Here is a 21,972-nt window from a genome sequence, read left to right on the forward strand (position 1 = left end):
TTCAGTGAGATCATTTTTTCCTTCTCTATTGCATCAGATTCTTGGCATAACTTTTGGTTTGCCCAACCCATTCCAGTGTTTCTGTGTTTAGTTTGTTAAACATACTGACTTTTCATACTTGGGTCCATGGAACTAAGCTCAGAACAAGTCACATATTTATAAACATTACTTAGTTGATTCAACAATACAGCAAAGTAACAGGAGTTGTCGCAACCCAAATAAAATTAAAACACTCATAACCAATTACATCTTTTAGATTAAAAAAGTCAGGAAGCACAAAAGGAACCTGAAGTTGACGATTTGGGTGTGATTTGTTCATTGTTAACTGATTTAAATCCAAAAGTTCCTATTTCCATACTCATGATCTATAAAAAAGAGTGAAACTTTATCAGTGGCCTATGTGCTAAAGTCAGACAAGATACAGTGCCAGGGTTTGAACTTTCTCACATGTAAAATGATGTGGAAGACAACAAGGAAACAGGAATATTAAACACAATAAACAGATAACAACTCTTAACAGTGCTTTTTCAAGGGAGTGTAAAATGTGAGAAACATGGTACATAATATTAACAATCTGGTTCAGTATGATTGTGGATTGGGCAGTACCTCCATGACCACTGAAAGGATCACACCCCACTTCTAAACACTGTTCCATCTTTTTATTGAATATTCTGGTAAATATTTCACATTAATACAGGCTACATTTAGTAGAGCCATTATATGACAAGAAATTTACTCAACTTTTTCCTTTCCAGTATGTAAACAATTATACATGTATTTACCACCCTAAAAGGTTGAAACATGTAATCATCTAATTCTCTTCTGCATACAAGTAGCATTCGGTATGTTTAGCCAAAAGCACTAAGTTCATCTGATCTTAAGTTGAAAATGGCTAAACTAACCAGAGAACATAATCAGGTGGATAGGAAATCAATTTGTTCTTATACAATGGGAAATCAAATTTCCATTGCTAAAGCCTCAGAGAAAATTTCTTAGTTAGGCACATTTAAAAAAGAAAAAAAAAAAAAAGTTCCCCAGGGTTCTTCCAAGGTCATAGATTTCTCAAACAAGGCTAAAGAGTAAAGACCTTCTAACTTAGTTGACATATTTGAGATGCATGTTTCCAATATGAGGTGCCCACGTGCCAGGCCAAATCTGAAAAGGGGGAGGAAAAAATTGGAATTTCTAATTAGGAATCTTTAGACATTTACAAAACGAATATAAAAATGCAATGGCAATTCACTGTTTTTGCCTAGGAAGAATACACATACATGAAATAAAATGTTTGGTTGCATCATCTTGATATTGAAAAAACTTACTTCAGGTCAAGGTGGTCAGTCATGACTTTTGACTCAGAACTTGTATTATGCATAGTATTGAGTGACATGATAAATCTGAAAAATGAAAGAGCATTAAGCCCATTTTACCTGTTGGGCATCAGTGCATTCAGTTGAATTTTGGATAACTTTTATCATAGGGTTCCAAGCAGGATCTGGGTTGTGAAGCCCATTAAACAATGGACCTCCAGGAACATCAGCAAGCTGAGGATGAGAGGGTATTATGGTGCCTCCATACATGGAAATTGGTAGACCCTAAAACAGCAGGAAAAAAAAAAGGTTCACTTGCAAAATGATTACACATAATGATTCTATAATACCAGTTTAGACCTCTCTAATTTCCCTTCAGAAAACACCAGAGGATTCTGTAAGCAGAGTGTGGTACAGTACTGACAAACAAAAAAGTGTTTTTCTGCATCTGCAACATTTTTCAATAAGAAATAAAAAACGAAATATGATATTATCAGGAAATTTCCTGTATTATGTTTGAAAACATAATACCCTACACTTTTTCCTATCTTAGTTTCATGAATAAGAGTGTACTGAGAAGAAAAGGGTAAAGCTATGTGAATGTTTATAGCAATAATTTGGCTTTATAGCAGCCAGAAAGCTGTCAGAGCAAACAAGAAAGCATTGAAGATCACAGCCAGCTTTTTAAAGATATGGAGGCCTCCCTCCAAGTTGTGGTAGAACACAAAAACAGAAAAACTCAAACACCTAAGGTGTAGACATTATGACCCACTACTGAAACTGAACAAAAGAACTGGCAGTAATGCAAACAAAGGGAGACATTTCAATACACACTACTCCTTAACATGTAATTATATTGACTGGCAAAGTACCAAACAAATTACAATGATGTTTATCAACTCACTTTAGAAAAATCCACAAAACCGCTTGCCATAGGCTGGTGAAAAATGTTAGAGGGGGCTACCATTCCAGAATCATCTCTCTCCATTGGTTGGTGCTGGGAGAATGTGCTTGGGTCTGATAATTGTTGATGCATTGGATGGTTCCCTATCACAGACTGCGACCAACCTGATAAGCCTTCTGGAAAGAAGAATTGAAAAGAGGGTTTGATATTTATTTGCATAAAACAATAAAATATTATCACTTTATTCTTTCCTCAATACCAAAATAAATTCCTCTCAAGAGTTTAGGGAACATTCATCACTGTCTTGCAAGCCAAAAAACAAACAAACATACAAACAAACAAGTTCCCAGAATACCAGAAGAAGTCCTCTGAATACCCCAAACATCTTATACTCTCTGAAATACCTGAAATAATTATCCCATTCTACCCTGGAAAGCTTAAGCAGGAAAGTAAGCATGCTTTGAATATTTTTTATTATTATTTTTTAAAAATATATATTTTTTAGTTGTAGTTAGACACAATACCTTCATTTTTATTTATTTTTATGTGGTGCTGAGGGTTGAACCCAGGGTCTTGCACATGCTAGGTGAGTGCCCTACCACTGAGCCACAACCTCAGCCCTGAATCTTTATTTTTGATCAAATATATATGTCACCCAACTAACATTCCAGACTTTGAAACTAGACTGAATTCATTTTTATTTATTTTTAGGTGGTGCTGAGGGTTGGTTGAACCCAGGGTCTTGCACATGCTAGGTGAGTGCCCTACCACTGAGACACAACCTCAGCCCTGAATCTTTATTTTTGATCAAATATATATGTCACCCAACTAACATTCCAGACTTTGAAACTAGACTGAATTCCTTAAAGGTACAAACACCCAACCCTGTTTGTTAAGCACAGGAACTAAGTTCTTTTATTTTTAAAGGAACTGAGTTTTAATGACAAACTTACACAACTTACTTAAGCTATCCCTACAGAGAAAGAAAGATACATACCTGACACAGCATTGACACCAAATGACCAGATTCCACTGTGTCCAACAGGAGCGACAAAACTGGTTCCCACAGGAGCTTGAGCAACAGACCCTCCTTGCCGTATTCGAGCCAGTCTCTCTGTTCCAATTGGGGGAGGTATCTTTCGATCTTGACTGGCACTGCCTCCTTTTGGTTGGCCCAATGTTGGTGGGGCAGAAGTGGCTGAAAGAGGTGAAGATGATCCCGAAGAAACAGATGGAATAGGAGAGTCACCTGGTGGCAAAATATTTCTCTATTGTTTTATTACATATAAAAACTATAGAAATATGAGAAACCTTGTTGGAAAGATCTATTCCACAACATAGGTCTGTAAAGAAAAATTTCATTTTATGAGATCATTCAAATGAGAATAGATAATTTCAAAACATTATCCTGGACTATTTCTGCCTGTAATAAAAGTAAACAAAAGACCTAAAAAAATTTCCTAGTTGAATTAAACAAGGGTAGGAAGGAAAAAGTACTCATTTATTCTAGTTCTAAATAAAACAGTTACTTTTAAAATTAACTCAAATATGGCAATGTTTGTACAGTATCTAGATTATTATCTGAAAAACACTTCCTTACTTTTAGTTCTTTCTCTTTTTCCCTTTCAATAGCCCTTTTACCCTTTCAATTGCCCTTTTATTCCATAAGAAAGAAAGGTTAAATGTTAGCAAAGCACTGTAGTAAACTGATTGGCAGTTTTCTTTCTTAATTGGGCTCAGGTACTTTGGTTAGTTTTCCTTGTCAAAAAGGCCAATGTTAATTACTTCACAATTCTCACTAAAGAAAGGAAATCAAATACTGTTAAATTCTAAATACATAATCTGTTCTAAATATTGACATAAGCAATTCAGAACAAAGGAATACTTATAATGGGCAATGATACATCCATAAAAATGTAAAAATAAATGAGAAATCATAAATAATCATAAATGAGATATCATATCAAGTTGACCATATGCATAAATCAGTTTCAAGATTTGAGAAATTAGGGCTGGCGATGTGGCTCAAGTGGTAGCGCGCTCGCCTGGCATGCGTGCGGCCTGGGTTCGATTCTCAGCACCACATACAAACAAAGATGTTGTGCCCGCCGAAAACTAAAAAATAAAGATTAAAAAATTCTCTCTCTCTGTCTCTCACTCTCTCTTAAAAAAAAAAAAAAAGATTTGAGAAATTATTTTACTGCCCCCACCCCCAATCATTTTATTATCTCTTTTTTCATTCAATACTGGGATTGAGCCCAGGGCTGCTCTACTGCTGAGCTGCACTCCCAACCCTTTTTATTTTTTAAATTTATTTTTGTGGTATTGGGAATTGAATCCAGGGACACACTACCATGAGCTAACAACCAGCCTTTTTTATTTTTTGAGACAGGGTCTTGTTAAATTGCCCAGGCTGACCCTGAACTCAAGATTCTCCTGAGTAGCTGGGATTATACGCATGGATCACTGTACCTGGCTTTGTATTACCTCTTCTTGAATAACAATAGATAGCTTGACCCTTCTCAAGTTTTGAATCCTATAAAATGCCTGTCAATTTTTTGATGTGACTACAATACAAACTTTGGGTATCTGCATACTGTTTATTTTATTAAATTTATAACATAATATTTCCTGAAATAAATGGCTTAATAACTTAATTAAGACTCTTTGGAAAGAGTTCCTCCATGATTCCTACATGAGTTTGAGGTGCTTGTCCATGGATGGGGTGAAAAATGTTGTCTGTTGAAACTAGGAGTCCCAACAGGAGCTGGCCCTTGCAGGAAAACCCTTGTTCCTGGTATGCCGGAAAAACTTGTCAGAGGAGCAGAGGAGGAAGATGGGGAGCTGCCTGATGGGTCAATGGATGGTAACCCTGAAATAAAACAGGTACGAGATATCCAATTAGCTAAGGCTTTAAAATGTGAAGTCCAAGGTTACTTATTTTTTTTAAAGAAGAAAGCATGTGGTTTATTTTTGTAGATCACAGCAGAAAGAATCCACTTATGTGATACTATACGGCCAAACCTAAATTTTCTTACCATCAGAAGAAAATCATCTAACATATAAATATAGAAAATGAACACAATGTTTAAGAATGGAAGTCACCTAAACTAATGTTCTGGATAAATCTTAAAGCTTTTATTAATATCTGCATTCTCTCTTGTGGAAAACCTGAAAGCAACAGCTTTTTAAAAAATTATAGTTATTTCCTATAGAAAATGAATAACAAAACCTACCAACTTTCCTTCCTCACAAGGAGGAAAAGCATACCACTAACCTAAGGGTAATTTTGGTATTCTATTAAACAAAATCAATAATTGTAAACTATACCAAAGTTTCTATCTATTTTGGATAAATTTGAACTTAGCAGCCTTCGTAAATTCCATTGATTGTGGAATTTATTAGGGAAAAGGGACAAAGATCTAAGAAAGGATTACAGGTATTCACTGTAGGAAAATGAAAATTTGCCAAAACTTCTCTCAGGAAAGTCTGATTTTCAAACAATTTAATTCCCTATCATTAAAAAAACAATGTTTAGATGTAATTCACATATCATATAATTCACCCATTTGAAGTATAAAGTTCAATTGATTTTAGTAAAGCAATTCACAGGGCTGTACAGCCATCACCATAATCAATTTTAGAATATTTCTGTATCCCTTAAAGGAAACTCCATACCCATTACCTATCACCAGATCCTCTCATTCCCGTATCCCCACTTCTTTTTTGTTAAGTTTTTTGTTATTGTTGTTGCAGTTTTGGGGATTGAACCCAAGGCTACTCTACCACTGAGCTACATCCCTAGTCCTTTTCATCTTGAGACAGGGTCTTACTAAATTGCCCAGGCTGATCTTGGATTTGCAATCCCCCTGTTTCAGCATCGTGTGCCTCTGGGATTACAGGTGTATAAATTATAGTTATTTCTTTTTGATAAACCCTGAAACTTTTTTTACCAAAAGAGCTGCCCCATCCTACATTCCTGCCAGCAGCCATCATGACTTTAATTTCTTCACACCCTTTCCCATCTTCTTAAAGTATTACTACTTCTTACTAAGAGGGTAAACCCATGGAAGAAGACCATGAATAAAAGCAACACATACAGGTTGTTAAGAATTGAGGTCAAGTAGGGCATGGTGGTGCACACCTGGAATCCCAGTAACTCAGGTGCTGAGGCAAGAGTATCACAAATTGGAGGTTAGCCTCAGCAACTTAGCAAGACCCTGTCTCAAAATAAAATTTTTTTTAAAAGGGCTGGGAATATAGTTCAGTGGTGCCCCTGGATTAAATCCTTAGTACTAAAAACAAACAAACAAAGAACAAAGAATATAAGGTCAAGCTTATTAATCCTGGGCCCCAGAAGGAGGGTCAAAGATGAATACTTCCTTTATTTATTTAAAAATATTTTTAGTTGTACATGGACACAACACCTTTATCTATCTATGTATCTATCTATCTACCTATCTATGTGGCGCTGAGGATCAAACTTAGTGCCTCACACATGCTAGGCAAGTGCTCTACTTCTGAGCAACAACACCAGTCCTATTTATTTATTTTTTGAGAAGGGGGTTTCACTATGCTGTCCCAGGCTCACCTCATACTCCTAATCCTCCCACCTCAGTCTCCTATGTATCTAGGATTACAGGTGTGCATCACCATGCCAAGTTTAAGAATACTATTTTCTATCACAACTCGAGCACTGACAATGAGCAATTTTTTTCAACCTGTGGCTTTTGAAGATCTTTACTAGTCTCCCAAAATGAACAGTTACAACTGATGTCTATTTATAGAAAAAAAGAAAAAAGGAGATCATAGATGGTCTTGGGGAGACTTATGTTTCTGCTTCAAAGACAAGAAACAATTACTTGAGGGGATGTGGGGTTGGAAAGATAATAGAATGAATCAGACATTATTACCCTATATACATATATAACTGTATGACTGGTGGGATTTTACATTATGTACAATCAGAAGAATGAGAAATTATACTCCATTATACATGATGTATCAAAGTGCATTTCTACTGTCATATATAATTTATTAAAACAAATAAAATAACATTAAAGGAAAAAAAAGAAATAAAATAGAAACAACTGTTTTCCTGAAAGACAAGTAAATAAAACATATCTGAAATGAAAGTTAAGGCTATGACATATCCATAACTCACAAATTTTTTAAAAATACTTTTTTAAGTGTTGATGGACCTTTATTTTATTTATTTATATGTGGTGCTGAGACTCGAACTCAGTGCCTCACACCTGCTAGGCACGTGCTATTCCACTGAGCTACAACCCCAGCCCCATAACTCACAATTCTAAACAACATAGATTAGTAGTTTAGCAAAAAGGTAACATGCATGTTAGGGTAGTTGGAAGAGATATACTAAGTGAAAATAGTGTTCCTTACCCCAATCTGGGTCAGCTACCATTTTTAACTTGTTTTTCTGTACAGCATAGATTAGATTAAATTTGGCTCTTAAACTTTGAAAAATAGATTTTGTTATTCCAAACATCGCCAAGCCAACAATGGATTCAAATCTATCTGCATCTTTCTTACAATGCTAAGAAATTGATAGTTTAATCTAAGTTTCTTTTAAAAATATAGGAGCCCATAAATGACTAGATGGATCTCTTCAAATAGCTGCATCTAATATAAATATAAATAATATATAGTACCATTAAATAATATAAATTGTAGGCTGGTATCTAAACACTTTTGTAACTTTAATTTTTAAAATCTAATACAATCACTATGATTTTTAAAGTCTACACATCTGGAATCCTTGATGTATACCATGAATCATTTTTATTTACATAATCTGACACCAATTCTAAGAAAATAAGCTGATACAAGGTATTACCTCCTACTCTGATTGAAAGATCTAGCTTATTATATGTAAGTGATTTACCTATAGCTACTTTTTTGTCCATTTACTCAGATCTCTACTGTTTATTACACAAGGTCATGCAATATTACGTACAAAAATGCTTTATTATTATCTTGAAATAAGAGGTTAGGCTCTAAGAGCCTGCAACTTAAGCTCTAGGAATACTTAATAATAACTTACCAACTGGACTAGTAGAAACTCGCTGGGAAGGTGGTCTGAAGCCAGGTGCCTTGGAGTTGTCAGGGTGCACATTTTCCAAGTGTCCAAGTACAGAGTTACCCAGGAATGCTGACTGAACAGTGAAAGAGGCATCTGTAGCAACTCGTGAGGACAGAGGACCATCTCCCCAACCTTGGTTAGGTGGTACCTGACTGCTGTCAAAAAGGCTACTGAAGTGATTAAAAAGTGTAGCTGGGCCAAATGTAGGTTGCAAAGATTTGTTTGCTGAACTTATGTGCATCTGAGAACCATTCATAATGTTCACAGTTGAAGAAAGTTGCACTGCAGCTGGTGGGCCTTGAGGTGTTGTTAAAGGAACTGGATTTGTAACAAAAATAGACTGGGGATCCTGGTGTATGGCTGCATTTGGTACCACTGAGTAAAAAGAACCTCTGGGCTGTGTTCGATGAGAAACTCGAGGTGCTGGTACAGCTAACTGAGGTAAATTACTGGTATCATGTTTATCAGCAGCAACCAATCTGGGTGATGCCAAAGTCAATGGAGGAGGTTCTGTGTTAGAGGCAAAAGGCATTGACATAGGACTTATATCAGACACATTGGATGGTTGTGCCTCCTCCTGTGTGTTATTGGAGGGAGGAGTGGGACTACTAGATGGGTGAGTTTCTGCAGCTCCTGGGGTATTGCTGGCAGAGCTACTGCAACTATTTGCAGTTGGCGATGGGGTACATAGGTTTGTCATGGGTTGGTCTGGTGTGGACATTTTTTCTTTGGGAGGTGGCATGGCAGAGAAAGACTCCATCTTTTGTGAAGAAAGCTGTGCTTGAGGAGTAGTTGCAGGCAGAAATGTAGTGGGAACTTGCCCACTTGTGATAGGTGCAGAGGAGACAGAAGGCAGGGAAGTACAAGTGCTTGTCACAGAAGAAATCACTGTTGCTGGAGGACTCGTTTTAGGCACACAGGCAAACAACTGCTTTCTGACTGATGAAGGAGTTCGGGTATTAGTCACACATAGTTGCTGACTGGCAGCAACTACAGAAGAGACAGTGATAGGACAACTGGCAGTAGCTAGTCCAGGAGACTCTGATGGTAAAACAGTCCCATTCTGGTTTGGTAGACGGGTTGTATTGTTATGCTTTGGAGAGCTATTTGTATTGCCAGGATTCACAGGTCTCACTGGAAATGGTCCCCAAGTGTTAGGAGAAGGTGAGAAGGTTCCTCCAAACTGGGCCATAGGTAGGCGAGGATGCCGAATCTGTTGCATAGTTTGAGCAGCCAGCAGGGCAAAATGAGGGTGGGGATAAGCTAAAGGAAGAGAAACTGGGAAAGAAGAACGTACATTTGTTGGTACGTTCTTATTAAGTTTATTAGTGGGCTGGAACGTAGATAATGTTGTTGCCTGTGAAGTTACAAGAGTTGGAGCACCCAAGGGAAATGCATTTTTGCTGGAAGCTGCTGTGGTGCCTACTCCAGATGAGAAGTTTGCATGAATGGATTTGGTGCTGGTAGGGGTTCTGATGTGATTTTTAGGAATTAAGTCTTCCAGTTCCTTAGCGGGATCTTGTATAAGTGCATTGATAAGCTGAACTGCATATCTTGTTGATTCTGTACCACCCCTGGGGAAAAAACAAACAAAAACAAGACCAAAAGCATTAAAAAACAAACAAACAAAACACATGTATTCTTAACCATCAAATAAAATCCTTAATTGTATTATACCTAACAAAAGCTTGCTTTTTATAAAATTATACTCAGAAGTAGTAATATAAATTCTTCACAATTACCTTATTGTTATCATTCTCTCGCCATTCTTATCTTTTTGTTTATCCACATCGATGTGGGCACCAGTAACATCTTGTATTGCAGTGATGTTGCATCCTCCTCTTCCCATTATTCTGGACACCACTGAGGCTGGAACGGACAACTTCTTTGACCTATAAAATGAGGACTATTCATGAGCTTATGAAATTAGATGTCTTTATTAAAAAAAGATGTCTCAGCGATAAGTTGATGGACATTTATAGAATATTTCTTAAATCTAAAAATATATTATTGTAATTTTTTATCTTAGAACTGGATCTCTCATCATATTGAATTTAGGCAAGTTAAAACTTACATTGCCATTTAAAACAAATTATATTTAACTCACTCATTCCAAGTATTCAAATCTGCTCAAAATATCACTTATATCAACTAAACTGCAAGTACCATGTATTGAATCTATCTAAAATAAAATAATGCATACCATGTTGTTAAATTCCATACTGAATAATGTTAGCTTATTCATTTTAAATCAAAATCAACAACTCAAATATACATCAATAAAAAATAAAAGTCTTACGTTTAATCTACATAAAGAGCAAATCATAGGTTATCCAAAAGAGTCAACATTTGGGATAAGCTAAAGGAAGAGAAACTTATATATATAAATACAAAACACAAATTTATGTATTGCTTCTGATTGTGCTTGAGCGTATTCTGGATTTAGTATGGCACTATAGTTTACAATAATGGTCACATTCAAATTATTCATTAATTAACTAGGTAACTATCTGGCATGGAAAGGAGAACCTATATGATTTATGAGAGTTAAAAAGATGAGACTAATCCTACTTACCTTCGCACAACTTCTTTCCACCCTTCTTCTCTTTTTTGACCCCTTTTAGGACTAGTGAGATTCAGCTTTACGTTTGGAGAGCTTAATGGCAATGACACTGACTTATAACTTGTTGACAAGGAATTAGAATTCGCTTCACCTTCAAGTCTGAAGAGAGAAATATCAGGTTCAACAAAAGATAAGTGTTAAGGTAGAAACTCAAGAGATTACCCCTTTATAGACAAAGTTATGCTGAAATATTTGAATTTAAGTCCGGCACATCAAATAACCAAGTCAGAAAAATAGAAATGACCAAAGAATCATCATCTATCTTAATATAAAAATGGATTCAGAAGTCAAAAGTTAGACCAAATTCAATAAAAATGACAGTTAAATAAAATCAAGGCATGCTAATATTATCAACTTCAAACTATAAATCTTTTTTTTTTTTTTAAAGAGAGAGTGAGAGAGCAGAGAGAGAGAGAGAGAAAGAATTTTTTTAATATTTATTTTTTAGTTTTCGGCGGACACAACATCTTTGTTTGTATGTGGTGCTGAGGATCGAACCTGGGCCACACGCATGCCAGGCGAGCGCGCTACCGCTTGAGCCACATCCCCAGCCCTCAAACTATAAATCTTAGCAAGCTCTCTGCCACTGAGCCACAATTCCGGCCCCTGTTTTATAATCTTAACTAGCACATGATTAAGAGGACCCAGGTAAATTTTAGTTTTGGATATTAAAGACAAGTTAATATGGTAGATTTAAATTGTTTAACACAACTTGGATAACATACTTTGAATTCTTGTGCCAAGTCTGAAAAAGGAAAGATGAATGTAGAGTTAGCAAATCTGAAAAATTTACCGTGTTTGAGTTTTGGAAGCAGTAGTAATTATCTTCTCTTCTTGGGAATTGAGGAGCAGTGACGGGTACCTCCTGTCACTACTGGAGTTCACATCCATAGTGAAATTTAACTCTTGGCTTTTACCACCACTACTACTTTCACTGTTGCAGTCTGTACTGTCCAAGTTATCCGAATCACTATTCCCACCTGCACCACCACCTCTAGGATCTCCATTTATTTTATTTTTATCTGCCTTTTGTTGTGCTAAAGATATATGTTGTTCTGGCAGAATTAAATGTGCTGTGGGAGGGGTCTCTTTGGTTTTATTCTTCTTATTTTTCCGATTGGTACTGGGAGTTGTGACCACGTTGGCCCTTTTTTTCCCAAACACATTTGTGAATGTTGCAGATGTTGCAGAAATTCCAATTGTGGTGGTGGTGGTTGCACTAGGAGGTTCTATGGGAACTTCTTGCTCCACTGAAATTATAAAAAAAGGATAAAAATCACATTGAGAGTCACAGATCTGAAAACAAATTGTGACAAAATATACCAAATAATTCAGCCTTTTAGGTCATATTTTCTTTCCACCAGTGTTCACTAATAAATAAAGAAATATTTGCTGCCATTAGAATATACAATATTATAATTGGATGTCTAGGTTGGTATAGAAAATATATACCCCATTAACATAATTAAGATATGAAATGTTAATCTCATGAACTAATCAAAACTACATAGTTTGAATTTAGGACATTTTTTAGATATTATTTTAGAAATAGAATTCAAGTAAAGCAAAAATAATTTGCCTATTACAACCACAGCCATATAGCATCATAAACAACTCTTGAGAATAAGGAACTCCAGTTATACTGACATGCTTGCCCTTTATAGTTTCAAGCCTAAATCTTAGCTACTATAATTTATTCAGGAACTCTCTCTCTTTCTAGTTTTTAATCAGGGAAGTTAGAGGTAGAGAAGAACCTGAAGAAAAGCTGTTAAATCTCTTATTTTATTGCTTTTAATATGCACACAATATTTTACAAGGTGACTTAAATCACAACTGAACTTCTTCATGTTATGTGCTTGCTTTCTCTCTTCTGTTTCTCTATCAATTTACAGTGTAAAACATTAAAATTATTTACTATAAAAGTCAATTATCAATTTCAGATTAATTTAATAAAAAATTTAACTAACATTGACTAGAAGCAAAAGATATTCATAATGAGTAATAAGAAAATTTTTCACTAATTCCAATCAGTCATTTCTTACCATCTTCATCGTTCTCCTCTTCATCCTCATCTTCTGCTAGTTCTGAATTCTCCTTAGGTTTGTTTTCCTCATCTTCTTCCTGTTTCCTTTTCTGCTCCTCTTTTTTCTTTTTTCTCTTTTCTTTTCTTTTCTCTCTTTTAGCTGCAAGAGCCTGCTTTCTGCTCTCTTCTCTTGACTACAAACAAAGCCAGTTTATCATTTTAACATTAATGTGATAATTTAAAGAATGAAGTGGCATTTTTGTTCATGATACATAGGCTTTCCATGGATGTGTTTCAAAATATTTATAAATGCAAAAGAATAAATGGCAACATCAAAATTGAAAACTTTTGTGCTTCAAAAGAACCATCAAGAAACTAAAAGGGCTGGGCGCGTTAGTATACGCCTATAATACCAGGGACTTTTGGGAGGCTGAGACAGGAGGATAGAGAGATCAAAGCCAGCCTAAGCAACTTAGTAAGGCTCTAAGGAACTCAGTAAGACACTGTCTCTAAATAAAACATAAAAAAGGGCTGAAGGATGTGGTAAAGTGCCCCTGGGTTCAATCCCTGGTGCCAAAAGAAAAAAAAAAAAGGGTAAAAGGACAACCCACAAAATGGAAAAAAAAATTTTTTTCAAACTATTCTTATATGTAAGATATACAAATCGAAAATATATGATGACATCTTATAGCCCACTAATGAAAAGAGAATCCAATTAAGAAACAGACTATTAAAACATCAAATTCTCACCATATTTAGGTTTTGCAAACATCTATTTTTAACACATATATCTTATATACTTTTTAACATATATTACCCCTGCCAAAAAGAGCACAGTTAACAAACAGGTTACCTAAGAACATAATGAAAATCTGAAGTAGAAAATACATTATTACCCCTATTTCTATGGAAATTATGCAAAAACAAACAAACAAAAAAAACTTATAAGAATATGTACATGAAGCCCAGTTCTTCTTGTGGTAATTAAGCATTTCCCTTAAAACCATAATTTAGCATTCTGAGGCACAAATTGACTATTCTTTGAAATTTTTATTCATTTCAATCATGGGTGGGCAAAATATTGACTGTGACAAATCCAGTCTGTTGCCTGTTTTTATGTGGTATGAAAGGAAAGATTAGTTTTTACATTTTTAAATAGTTGAAAATCTTAACATTTCATGTGAAAATAATACAAAATTCAAACTTCAGTGCCCACAGTTGAAATTCTATTGGAATACAGCAACACTCATTTAAAAAAAAATTTTTTTAGTTGTTGATGGACCTATATTTTTTATTTCTTTATATGTGATAATCAAAATCAGTGCCTGACACATGTTAGGCAAGTACTCTAACTGAGCCACACCCCAGCTCCACCACACTCATTTACTTACCAATTGTTTATGGCTGGTTTCATGCTACAGTAGCAAAGTTAAGTTTTTATTACAGAAATCTTATGTACATTCTAAAATATTTACTATTTGGCATTTTATAGAAAAAGTTTACCAACCTCCGGTGTAAAAAAAAAAGGGGGGGGGGGTTTGCAGACAAAATGAAGAGATTGTATATTCAGCTAAAAGTGATTTCATCACTTTTTTGGCATAAGAGCAATCTGACTACGTAGGGAATTGCTACTATATCCCTGGATAGTTACATAAAAATAAAAAGTTACAGATATGAATGGAACCTTAGGAGTCATCTAATTTCAAATTTCACTTTATTTGAAAATGAATATATGGTCTGGGGTTGTAGCTCAGTGGTAGAGTAGTTGTCTAGCATATTTAAGAACCTGTGTTGGACTCCAAGCACGCATGCACATGCAAACACACACACACTTATATATATATATATAAATTATATATACATAAATTTAAAAATGAGTATAAATTATTTTCTATCTGGCTTTAAACTATATAAGTTTATCAAGTTTACAAAAATTTATTTAATTTCCTATTGATAAAGATTTTAAGGTTTACACTTTCCACCCAATAGCAAAATAACAATGAATATCCTTATATATCCATATCTTTGAACATGTATCTATTTACTTTAGCATACTGATTTTGATATGCAGCAATATCAATGTTTACAGCAGTACAATTCACAATAGCTAAACTGTGGAACCAAGATAGATGCCCTTCAACAGATGAATGGATAAAGAAACTGGTATATATACAGTTATTAAAAGAAAATAAAAATACAAAATTTTCAGGTAAATGAACGGAGTTGGAGAATATCATGCTAAGTAAGGTAAGCCAATTCCAAAAAACCAAAGGCCGAGTATTTTCTCTAATAAGTGGATGCCAATCCATGATGGTGGTGGTGGTGGGTGGTCATGAAATGAATGGAGGAACTTTGGATTCAGCAAAGGGAAGGGAAGGGAGGGGGCATGGGGTAGGAAAGATGGTGGAATGAGAAGAACTTCATTACCCTAGGTACATGTATGATTGCACCTAGGGTAATGAAGTTACCAGAGAAGTGAAAAGTTGTGTTCCATTTGTGTACAATGAATTGAAGTGCATTCTGCTGTCATGTATAACTAATTAGGACAAAAAAAGAAAAAAGAAAAGAAAAAGAAAAAACTTAGGCCACTCTTTTATTATGCAATTCTTTACTAATGAAGTTGAACAATCTTCATCTATTTAGTGCACATTTGTATTTCTTTTTCTGTAAATTGCCTATTCATGCAATCATCTTTTTTTCTCTCTCTTGTTTTGTTGTGGTAATTAAGATGGGAATTAAACCCAGGAGTGACCCCATGTGCAAATATGATTACATTACCTATGTAACTCTACATCATGTACAACCAGACTAATGAGAAGTTATACTCCATTTGTGTATGATTTGTCAAATGTATTCTACTGTCATACATAAATAATAATAATAATAAAACAACCTAGAAGTGTTCTATACTGAGTTACAGCCCCAGCCCTCTTCATATTTTTGTTTGAGACAGGGTCTTGTTAAATTGCCAAGGCTGGCCTGGAACTTGTGATCTTCTTCCTCAGCCTCCTGAGTATCTGAGATTACAGGTGTTCATCACCATAGCTTTTTTTTTTTTTTTTTTTTTAAGAACTGGTATCAAAATTTTAGCCTCTTTCAAAATGATACTTTTTCATCAACAAAATATCTTCATGATCAGCTATGTCCTGCATTCCTAGAACAATGCTAAACAATTCGTGATATTCTTTTATTACAACTTCTAGAATCAATATCAACATCCTTATTTTTCAAACAAGCTGACTGGGCCTCTGAATGGCAATCTTTTTTTTTTAATGTTTTTACCTTGTACCCACATCCTAGACACTTACTCTTTAATAAGGAATCTAATAAACTTACATCCAAAATCTTATAATGAACAAATGATTTCCAATTGTTTTCTAAATTTCTTCTCAAATTAATGTTAAAGTCACTTAGATAGTAATGTCATTTGGTAAACTGGTAATCTTGCTCAAAATCTAATCCTTCATTTATATGGTCTCAAAATATTTTTTTTTATGAATGATAGTTCAAATTAAATGGATGGTGGTTTGAGAATATATTAACAATTTCCTCAAATCAAATTTTATTAAGATTATTGGTCATACAGGTGACAAATTTATTCTACCTAATTTTGAACAATTTCTAATAAGGAAAATTATTTTTCCCACTTACCTTTTCCAAATCAAGCTCCTTTAAAAGAATACTTGCATTCTTATTTGCTTCTGCAGCCTGCTGGTCTTTAGCCTTCACAATTGTCTCAACACATTGGTGACACTTTTTTAATAGTTCCTACAGAAAATGGAATTATATAAAAACACATAATATATAGAGGCCAAATAAAACATGAGTAGATGAGCACATCAAAATCTAGGGGGTTAAAGCTCAAAACACCGAAAATTTGCTAAGCCAAATTAAGCTATCCTGAGTCCAGTCCTGTATACAACTTTAATCAAACTAAGGCATCTTTCCTCAAAAATCTGTAGGTTCTTAGAAAACTTTTTCATCAGACTAATGGTTTAGTAATAAGCCATAACCAGAGTCACTTCAAATACGGTCCACAGTAAGAGGGAAATAATATTTTTTATAAAAATTAGGGTACTATGTACTTTGCAAGTGGAAAAACTAAAGTATAGAAAGATCTATGCTTTTGACATCTCAGAGGAGAAAAACAAACTCTTAATTGTACATCTGGATATATAATTCTAAAAAGAACCAAAATGTGCTTCAATATTATAGTAAACTTACCTTATCTGTAATTGTTGCTATGTATCTCATGCATTCTATATCAGAAGGGAATTGATTGACTTCCTTCACCAAATACTGGACAACTTTTACATGACCCTGTGAGAAGTACAACAAAACACACACTCACAATTCCTTTGAAATTTTGCTCGTATACATAACAACTTAAAAGATTTCTAGATAAATAAAAATGGTCAGGAATATATGGCTTCTTTTTAATTTAATCAATAACCCATAAAAATAGAAAAATCTGTTGAAAATAGTACTTCTTAGAATAAATTTATTAACAAAAAATTGACAATGTAAAATAAATCTCAGTATAAAAGGGAAATTAGTCCTAACATAAACAAAACTTTCAGATTTCAAAGCATTATTTTGGTTCCACCTGACTAAACAAAGTTGACTACCAAATTTTTTGGAGCCCTATAACGTGAACCTAGAAAAACACTTTATAAGTGCCATTATCAGGGATTAAAAGATGAAATAAAATCTTTCTTTCTTTTTTTTATTTGTACTCTGCTAGGGATCCAACCTCGTATTTACTATGGAAGCACTCTATGGCGGCACTATATCCCTAGGCCTTTTTATTTTATTTTGAGACAGGGTCTCACTAAGTTGCCCATGTTGGCCTTGAACTTATGATTCTCCTGCCACAGGCTTTTGAGTCACTGGGATTATGTGTGTGGCATGGATCTGTAATAAGTTTTAAGCTTATCTATTTTAATAGAACCAAGCTTGTATAGCTTCCCCTCCTAATAAGGTTCTAAAACATCCTCAAGAATAAGTCTGATGAAGAAGTGTTTGCCTCTGGGACAGGGACTTGATGAAAACAGAAATGCTGGAAACATCTAGGGTTATAGCATTATTTCATATCTTTATGGAGGTTTGGGTGACACAAGTATCTGCATTTATAAAATGTCACCAAACTATGCACCTTAAGATGCATTTTACTATATTTACATCTGCTTTAATTAAAAACATAATTTTTTAAAAGAATTAAGTGTAGAAAACATTAAGATTTTCTTTTAAAACATATAACTTATACTGCTGTCCTTCAAAAGCTATGATTACCTAGTTTGTGCCAGGCACTGTGCTATACAAGTAGGTATAAAAAGCAGTGAAAAGATAGCCATAACTCTCAGTCCTCATAGTCCTTCCAGTACACAAAACAGGTATTAAATATGTTATTACAAGTTGGGATAAGGGAAAATATTCAACTACAAAAGAGAAACCTTTTTCAAGTTGGGTATTAGGGAAAGAATTTGAAAAGTGATATTTAAAATGGAAGTTAAAAGCAGCACAATTCACAAAATAGCTAAATTATGGAGCCAATCTAGATACCTTTCAGTAGATGAATGGATAGGGAAACTTTGATATATATACACAATGGAACATTACTTAGCATTAAAAGAGAATAAAATCATGGCATTTGCAGGTAAATGGATAAAGTTGGAGAATATATAATGCTACGTGAAGCAAGCCAATCCCAAAAAACCAAAGGCCGAATGTTTTCTTTGACATGAGGATGCTGACTCATAATGCAATTTGGAGGGGAGCATAGAAGGAATGGAGGAACTTCAAATAGGGCAAAGGGGAGGGAGGGGAAAGGAGGGGGAAAGTGGGGAGGAATGAAGGTGGAATGAGTTAGACATCATTATCCTTTGGTTAATGAGAGGTATAAGACACGAATGTTGTGAAAATACTTTGTGTACAGTCAGCATCTTGAAAAATTGTGCTCTATATGTATAATATGAAATGAATTGCATTCTGCTGTCATATGTATAACATCAATTAATTATTCTCCATGGTTTCAACTTAAAATTGGCTTAAAATTAATTTAATTAAATTAGAATAAAAATGAATGAAAGAAAAATGCAAACATGATTCTAAATGTAAAATAATGAGGCATATTGAACCTAACTGAAAACACAGAGGAGATTTATAGAAGCAGAGATGAACTATGTGAAGTGAAATTCTGATTTATAACAAAACTTGGTATTTATAAGACTTTCTGTGAATATAAGCCAGGTAGTCTATATCCCAGTCCCAGGAGAGCTGCATAATTATTCACTGTTCACACAAAAGCCAAGTGAGATTCTAAAGGTGAAATAACTTCCTCAAGGCCACAGAGCTGAAGTCATATATCAGAATCTTCCCTGTCAGGATTTGAAACAGAATTATATATCAACACATGGCTCATATGTGTTGTGTATCCACTTACCCACTGAATTTGTTGACAAGTGATGTAAACATAAATGACATACTATATTATATAATCTTAGATTAATAAATTTTCCTGGGAATTTAATATATGGATATTATGGGGGTTGATAAATTAATTTTTAAATAAATGTTAGGGGAGTAAAATAAAATAAAATAAAATGGGAGCTAAATGATGAGTAGGGAGGTAAGCCAGGTAAACAGGAATGAAGAACATCCTAGGAAAAGAAAAACCAGTGAACAAAAAGTCCTTAGGCAGTTAAAAGGTGAGTGCATTCTAGGTCAGTGACAGTGCTACAGTTTATGTAAGCAAAAGGGGAAGGTATTATGAATGATCAATCTGAGGAGGTTAACATGAACCAAATTATGAGAGCTTTGTAGGCCATATTAAGTAGTTTATAGTTTACCATTAACTGCAATGGGACAGGTATTTATTTATACATACATATATACATACATACATACATACATAAATACCAGGGATTGAACACAGAGGTGTTTTTGTCACTGAGCTACACCTCAGTCCTTTTTTTTTTTTTTTTTAAATTTTATTTTGAGACAGTATCTTGTTAATTTGCTTAGAGCCTTGCTAAATTGCTGAAGCTGGTCTTGAAATTGCAATCCTCCTGCCTCAGCCTCCTGAGTCCCTGGGATTACAGGTGTGTACCATTGCATCCAGCAGGATTTAAAAAATATATCAGAACAGTGAGCCTTAATTTATATGAGAGGTATAAGTTTTTATGAAAGGTCACTCCTTTTTGTTCCTCGTCAGGTAAATATCCACCTGCATACAATAGTTTCCCTTAAGTCTCATATTTTATGTACAACATAACAAAAACAGTCAAGGAAACAAGTGATTTAACAACAAAGCTGCTTAGAGTGAACTACCCCATAGCTTTTAGGTTTGGCTACAAAAGAATGGAAAGACAGTAGTGATTTTTTTACGGAAATATAATTGATTCACCAACATCAATTAATTAAATCTTCCCTCACCCCCACATCAAATTACCTTGCGAAATGCTGACATAAGAGGTGTGATTTTCCGGTTATCTGCTGCATCCACATCAGCACCTGCTTGTACTAACAACTGCACTACATCAAAATGACCACCATTGGATGCCAGCCAAAGTGGTGTATTTCCCTTCTTGTTTCGAACATCAATATGGGCTCCCCTGTAGACAAAAATGTTAATACAGTTTGTTTCTTATAGGAAGAGGCTAACATTTTTTACTTTTCTCTACCATCTTTCATTATTTTGTAAAGAGTAACATGTAAATAAGTGTACATTAAAATGTCAATAAAGTAATAGAATTTTATATACTTTAAAAGTAAAAGGGACCACAGGAAGTTGGGTGTTTTTTTGTTTTGGTTTGATAAAACCAAGAACCCTTCATGGCAGCTACATCCCCTGCCCCACTTCTTAAAATTTTTTTTTGGTACTGGGGATTCAACCCAGGGGTGCTTACCACTGAGCCACATCCCCAGTCTTTTTTGTAATTTACTTAGAGACACGGTCTTGCTGAATTCCTTAGAGCTTCAGCTAAGTTGCTGAGGCTAGCTTTGAACTCACCATCTTTCTGCTTCAGCCTCCTGAGATTACAGATGTGCACTACTGCACTCAGCCCCTTTCTTTAAAATTTTAAGATGGGGTCTCACTAAGTTGCTTAGGCTGGCCTTAAACTTGCAATCCTCCTGCTTCAGTCTCCCAAGTCACTGGGATTACAGGCATATGTCACTGTACCCAGATAGGGAAAATAAATAAATAAATCTGTGTGTGTCACACACACACACATGCATATATACACATATACAAATATATATTTACCCTTAGGTTATAAAATGAATAATATATGTGTTCTTAAATTTTTTTTTAATAGAAAATGACTCACCTGTTAATCAGGAGCTCACAAAATTTGTAGTGACCTTTGTCTGCTGCTATTGTTAAAGCAGTATCTCTTGAAGAAGGCACAGGAGGGGCATTGACATCTGCTCCTTTATCAAGGAGAACTCTTCCAACCTCTGCATATCCCCCAGAAGCAGCTTCCATCAAGGGGGTAAGACCAGTCTGTTTAAATCAATAAATTATGTAATTAAATTTTATAATTTCTTAAAAAGACTAAAGCAATTGACTTTTAAGAAGATTCTGATTTCCTCTCCCAAGAGCTAAACAATAGTCTGTCTTAAATTTTACTAAATAGCAACTGATAACTGTTAGGTTCAATTTAGACATGCCAGAATTCACTTTATAACCTAATACCCCATGCAAAAAAGAAACAATTTCATAACTTCCAAACTATCATAAATCTACTCATTAGACAATAATTACTTTGTGAAATTAAGAGACATTAAAACATTAGATTAAAATCCTAGTTAATAATTTTTTTCCAATATGTCTTTTGTACACTAATCTCTTTGATATTTTTGTTGAAAGACATTTCCTACTCTCATTCTCAAAACAATATGGATTTCCCTAAGACTTTTAATAGATGAGTGGGCCACAAATGTAACAGAAAAAAAAAAAAGCTAGATGGTAGGAAAGGCTCATTTCTCTATTTATGATTAAAAGTCAGA

General features: G+C 34.6%; 1 protein-coding gene across 4 annotated transcripts in view; it reads right to left on the reverse strand.

The window, feature by feature from the left end:
* ANKHD1 (ankyrin repeat and KH domain containing 1) overlaps nucleotides 1-21,972 on the reverse strand; it is a gene marked incomplete at its 3' end in the record, with an annotated part of 131,361 nt that overhangs the window by 1,987 nt on the left and 107,402 nt on the right. For 2 of the 4 annotated variants that reach the window (XM_081282388.1, XM_081282386.1), the window contains 14 exons: nucleotides 21,291-21,466; nucleotides 20,411-20,573; nucleotides 17,185-17,280; nucleotides 16,612-16,728; nucleotides 12,980-13,154; nucleotides 11,731-12,187; nucleotides 10,890-11,036; nucleotides 10,057-10,206; nucleotides 8,276-9,888; nucleotides 4,907-5,083; nucleotides 3,209-3,460; nucleotides 2,212-2,387; nucleotides 1,428-1,592; nucleotides 653-1,155 (listed from right to left, as the gene is read on the reverse strand). In XM_081282388.1, the coding sequence (XP_081138514.1) occupies nucleotides 1,096-1,155; nucleotides 1,428-1,592; nucleotides 2,212-2,387; nucleotides 3,209-3,460; nucleotides 4,907-5,083; nucleotides 8,276-9,888; nucleotides 10,057-10,206; nucleotides 10,890-11,036; nucleotides 11,731-12,187; nucleotides 12,980-13,154; nucleotides 16,612-16,728; nucleotides 17,185-17,280; nucleotides 20,411-20,573; nucleotides 21,291-21,466 (3,924 nt within the window). Of the gene's footprint in view, nucleotides 1-652; nucleotides 1,156-1,427; nucleotides 1,593-2,211; nucleotides 2,388-3,208; nucleotides 3,461-4,906; nucleotides 5,084-8,275; nucleotides 9,889-10,056; nucleotides 10,207-10,889; nucleotides 11,037-11,730; nucleotides 12,188-12,979; nucleotides 13,155-16,611; nucleotides 16,729-17,184; nucleotides 17,281-20,410; nucleotides 20,574-21,290; nucleotides 21,467-21,972 lie in introns of those variants that run through there. The other 2 variants (XM_081282387.1, XM_081282385.1) reach the window with 2 other exon arrangements.

Source organism: Spermophilus citellus (genome assembly GCF_964194105.1).
Source record: "Spermophilus citellus genome assembly, chromosome: 1".
Lineage (NCBI taxonomy): Eukaryota > Metazoa > Chordata > Mammalia > Rodentia > Sciuridae > Spermophilus > Spermophilus citellus.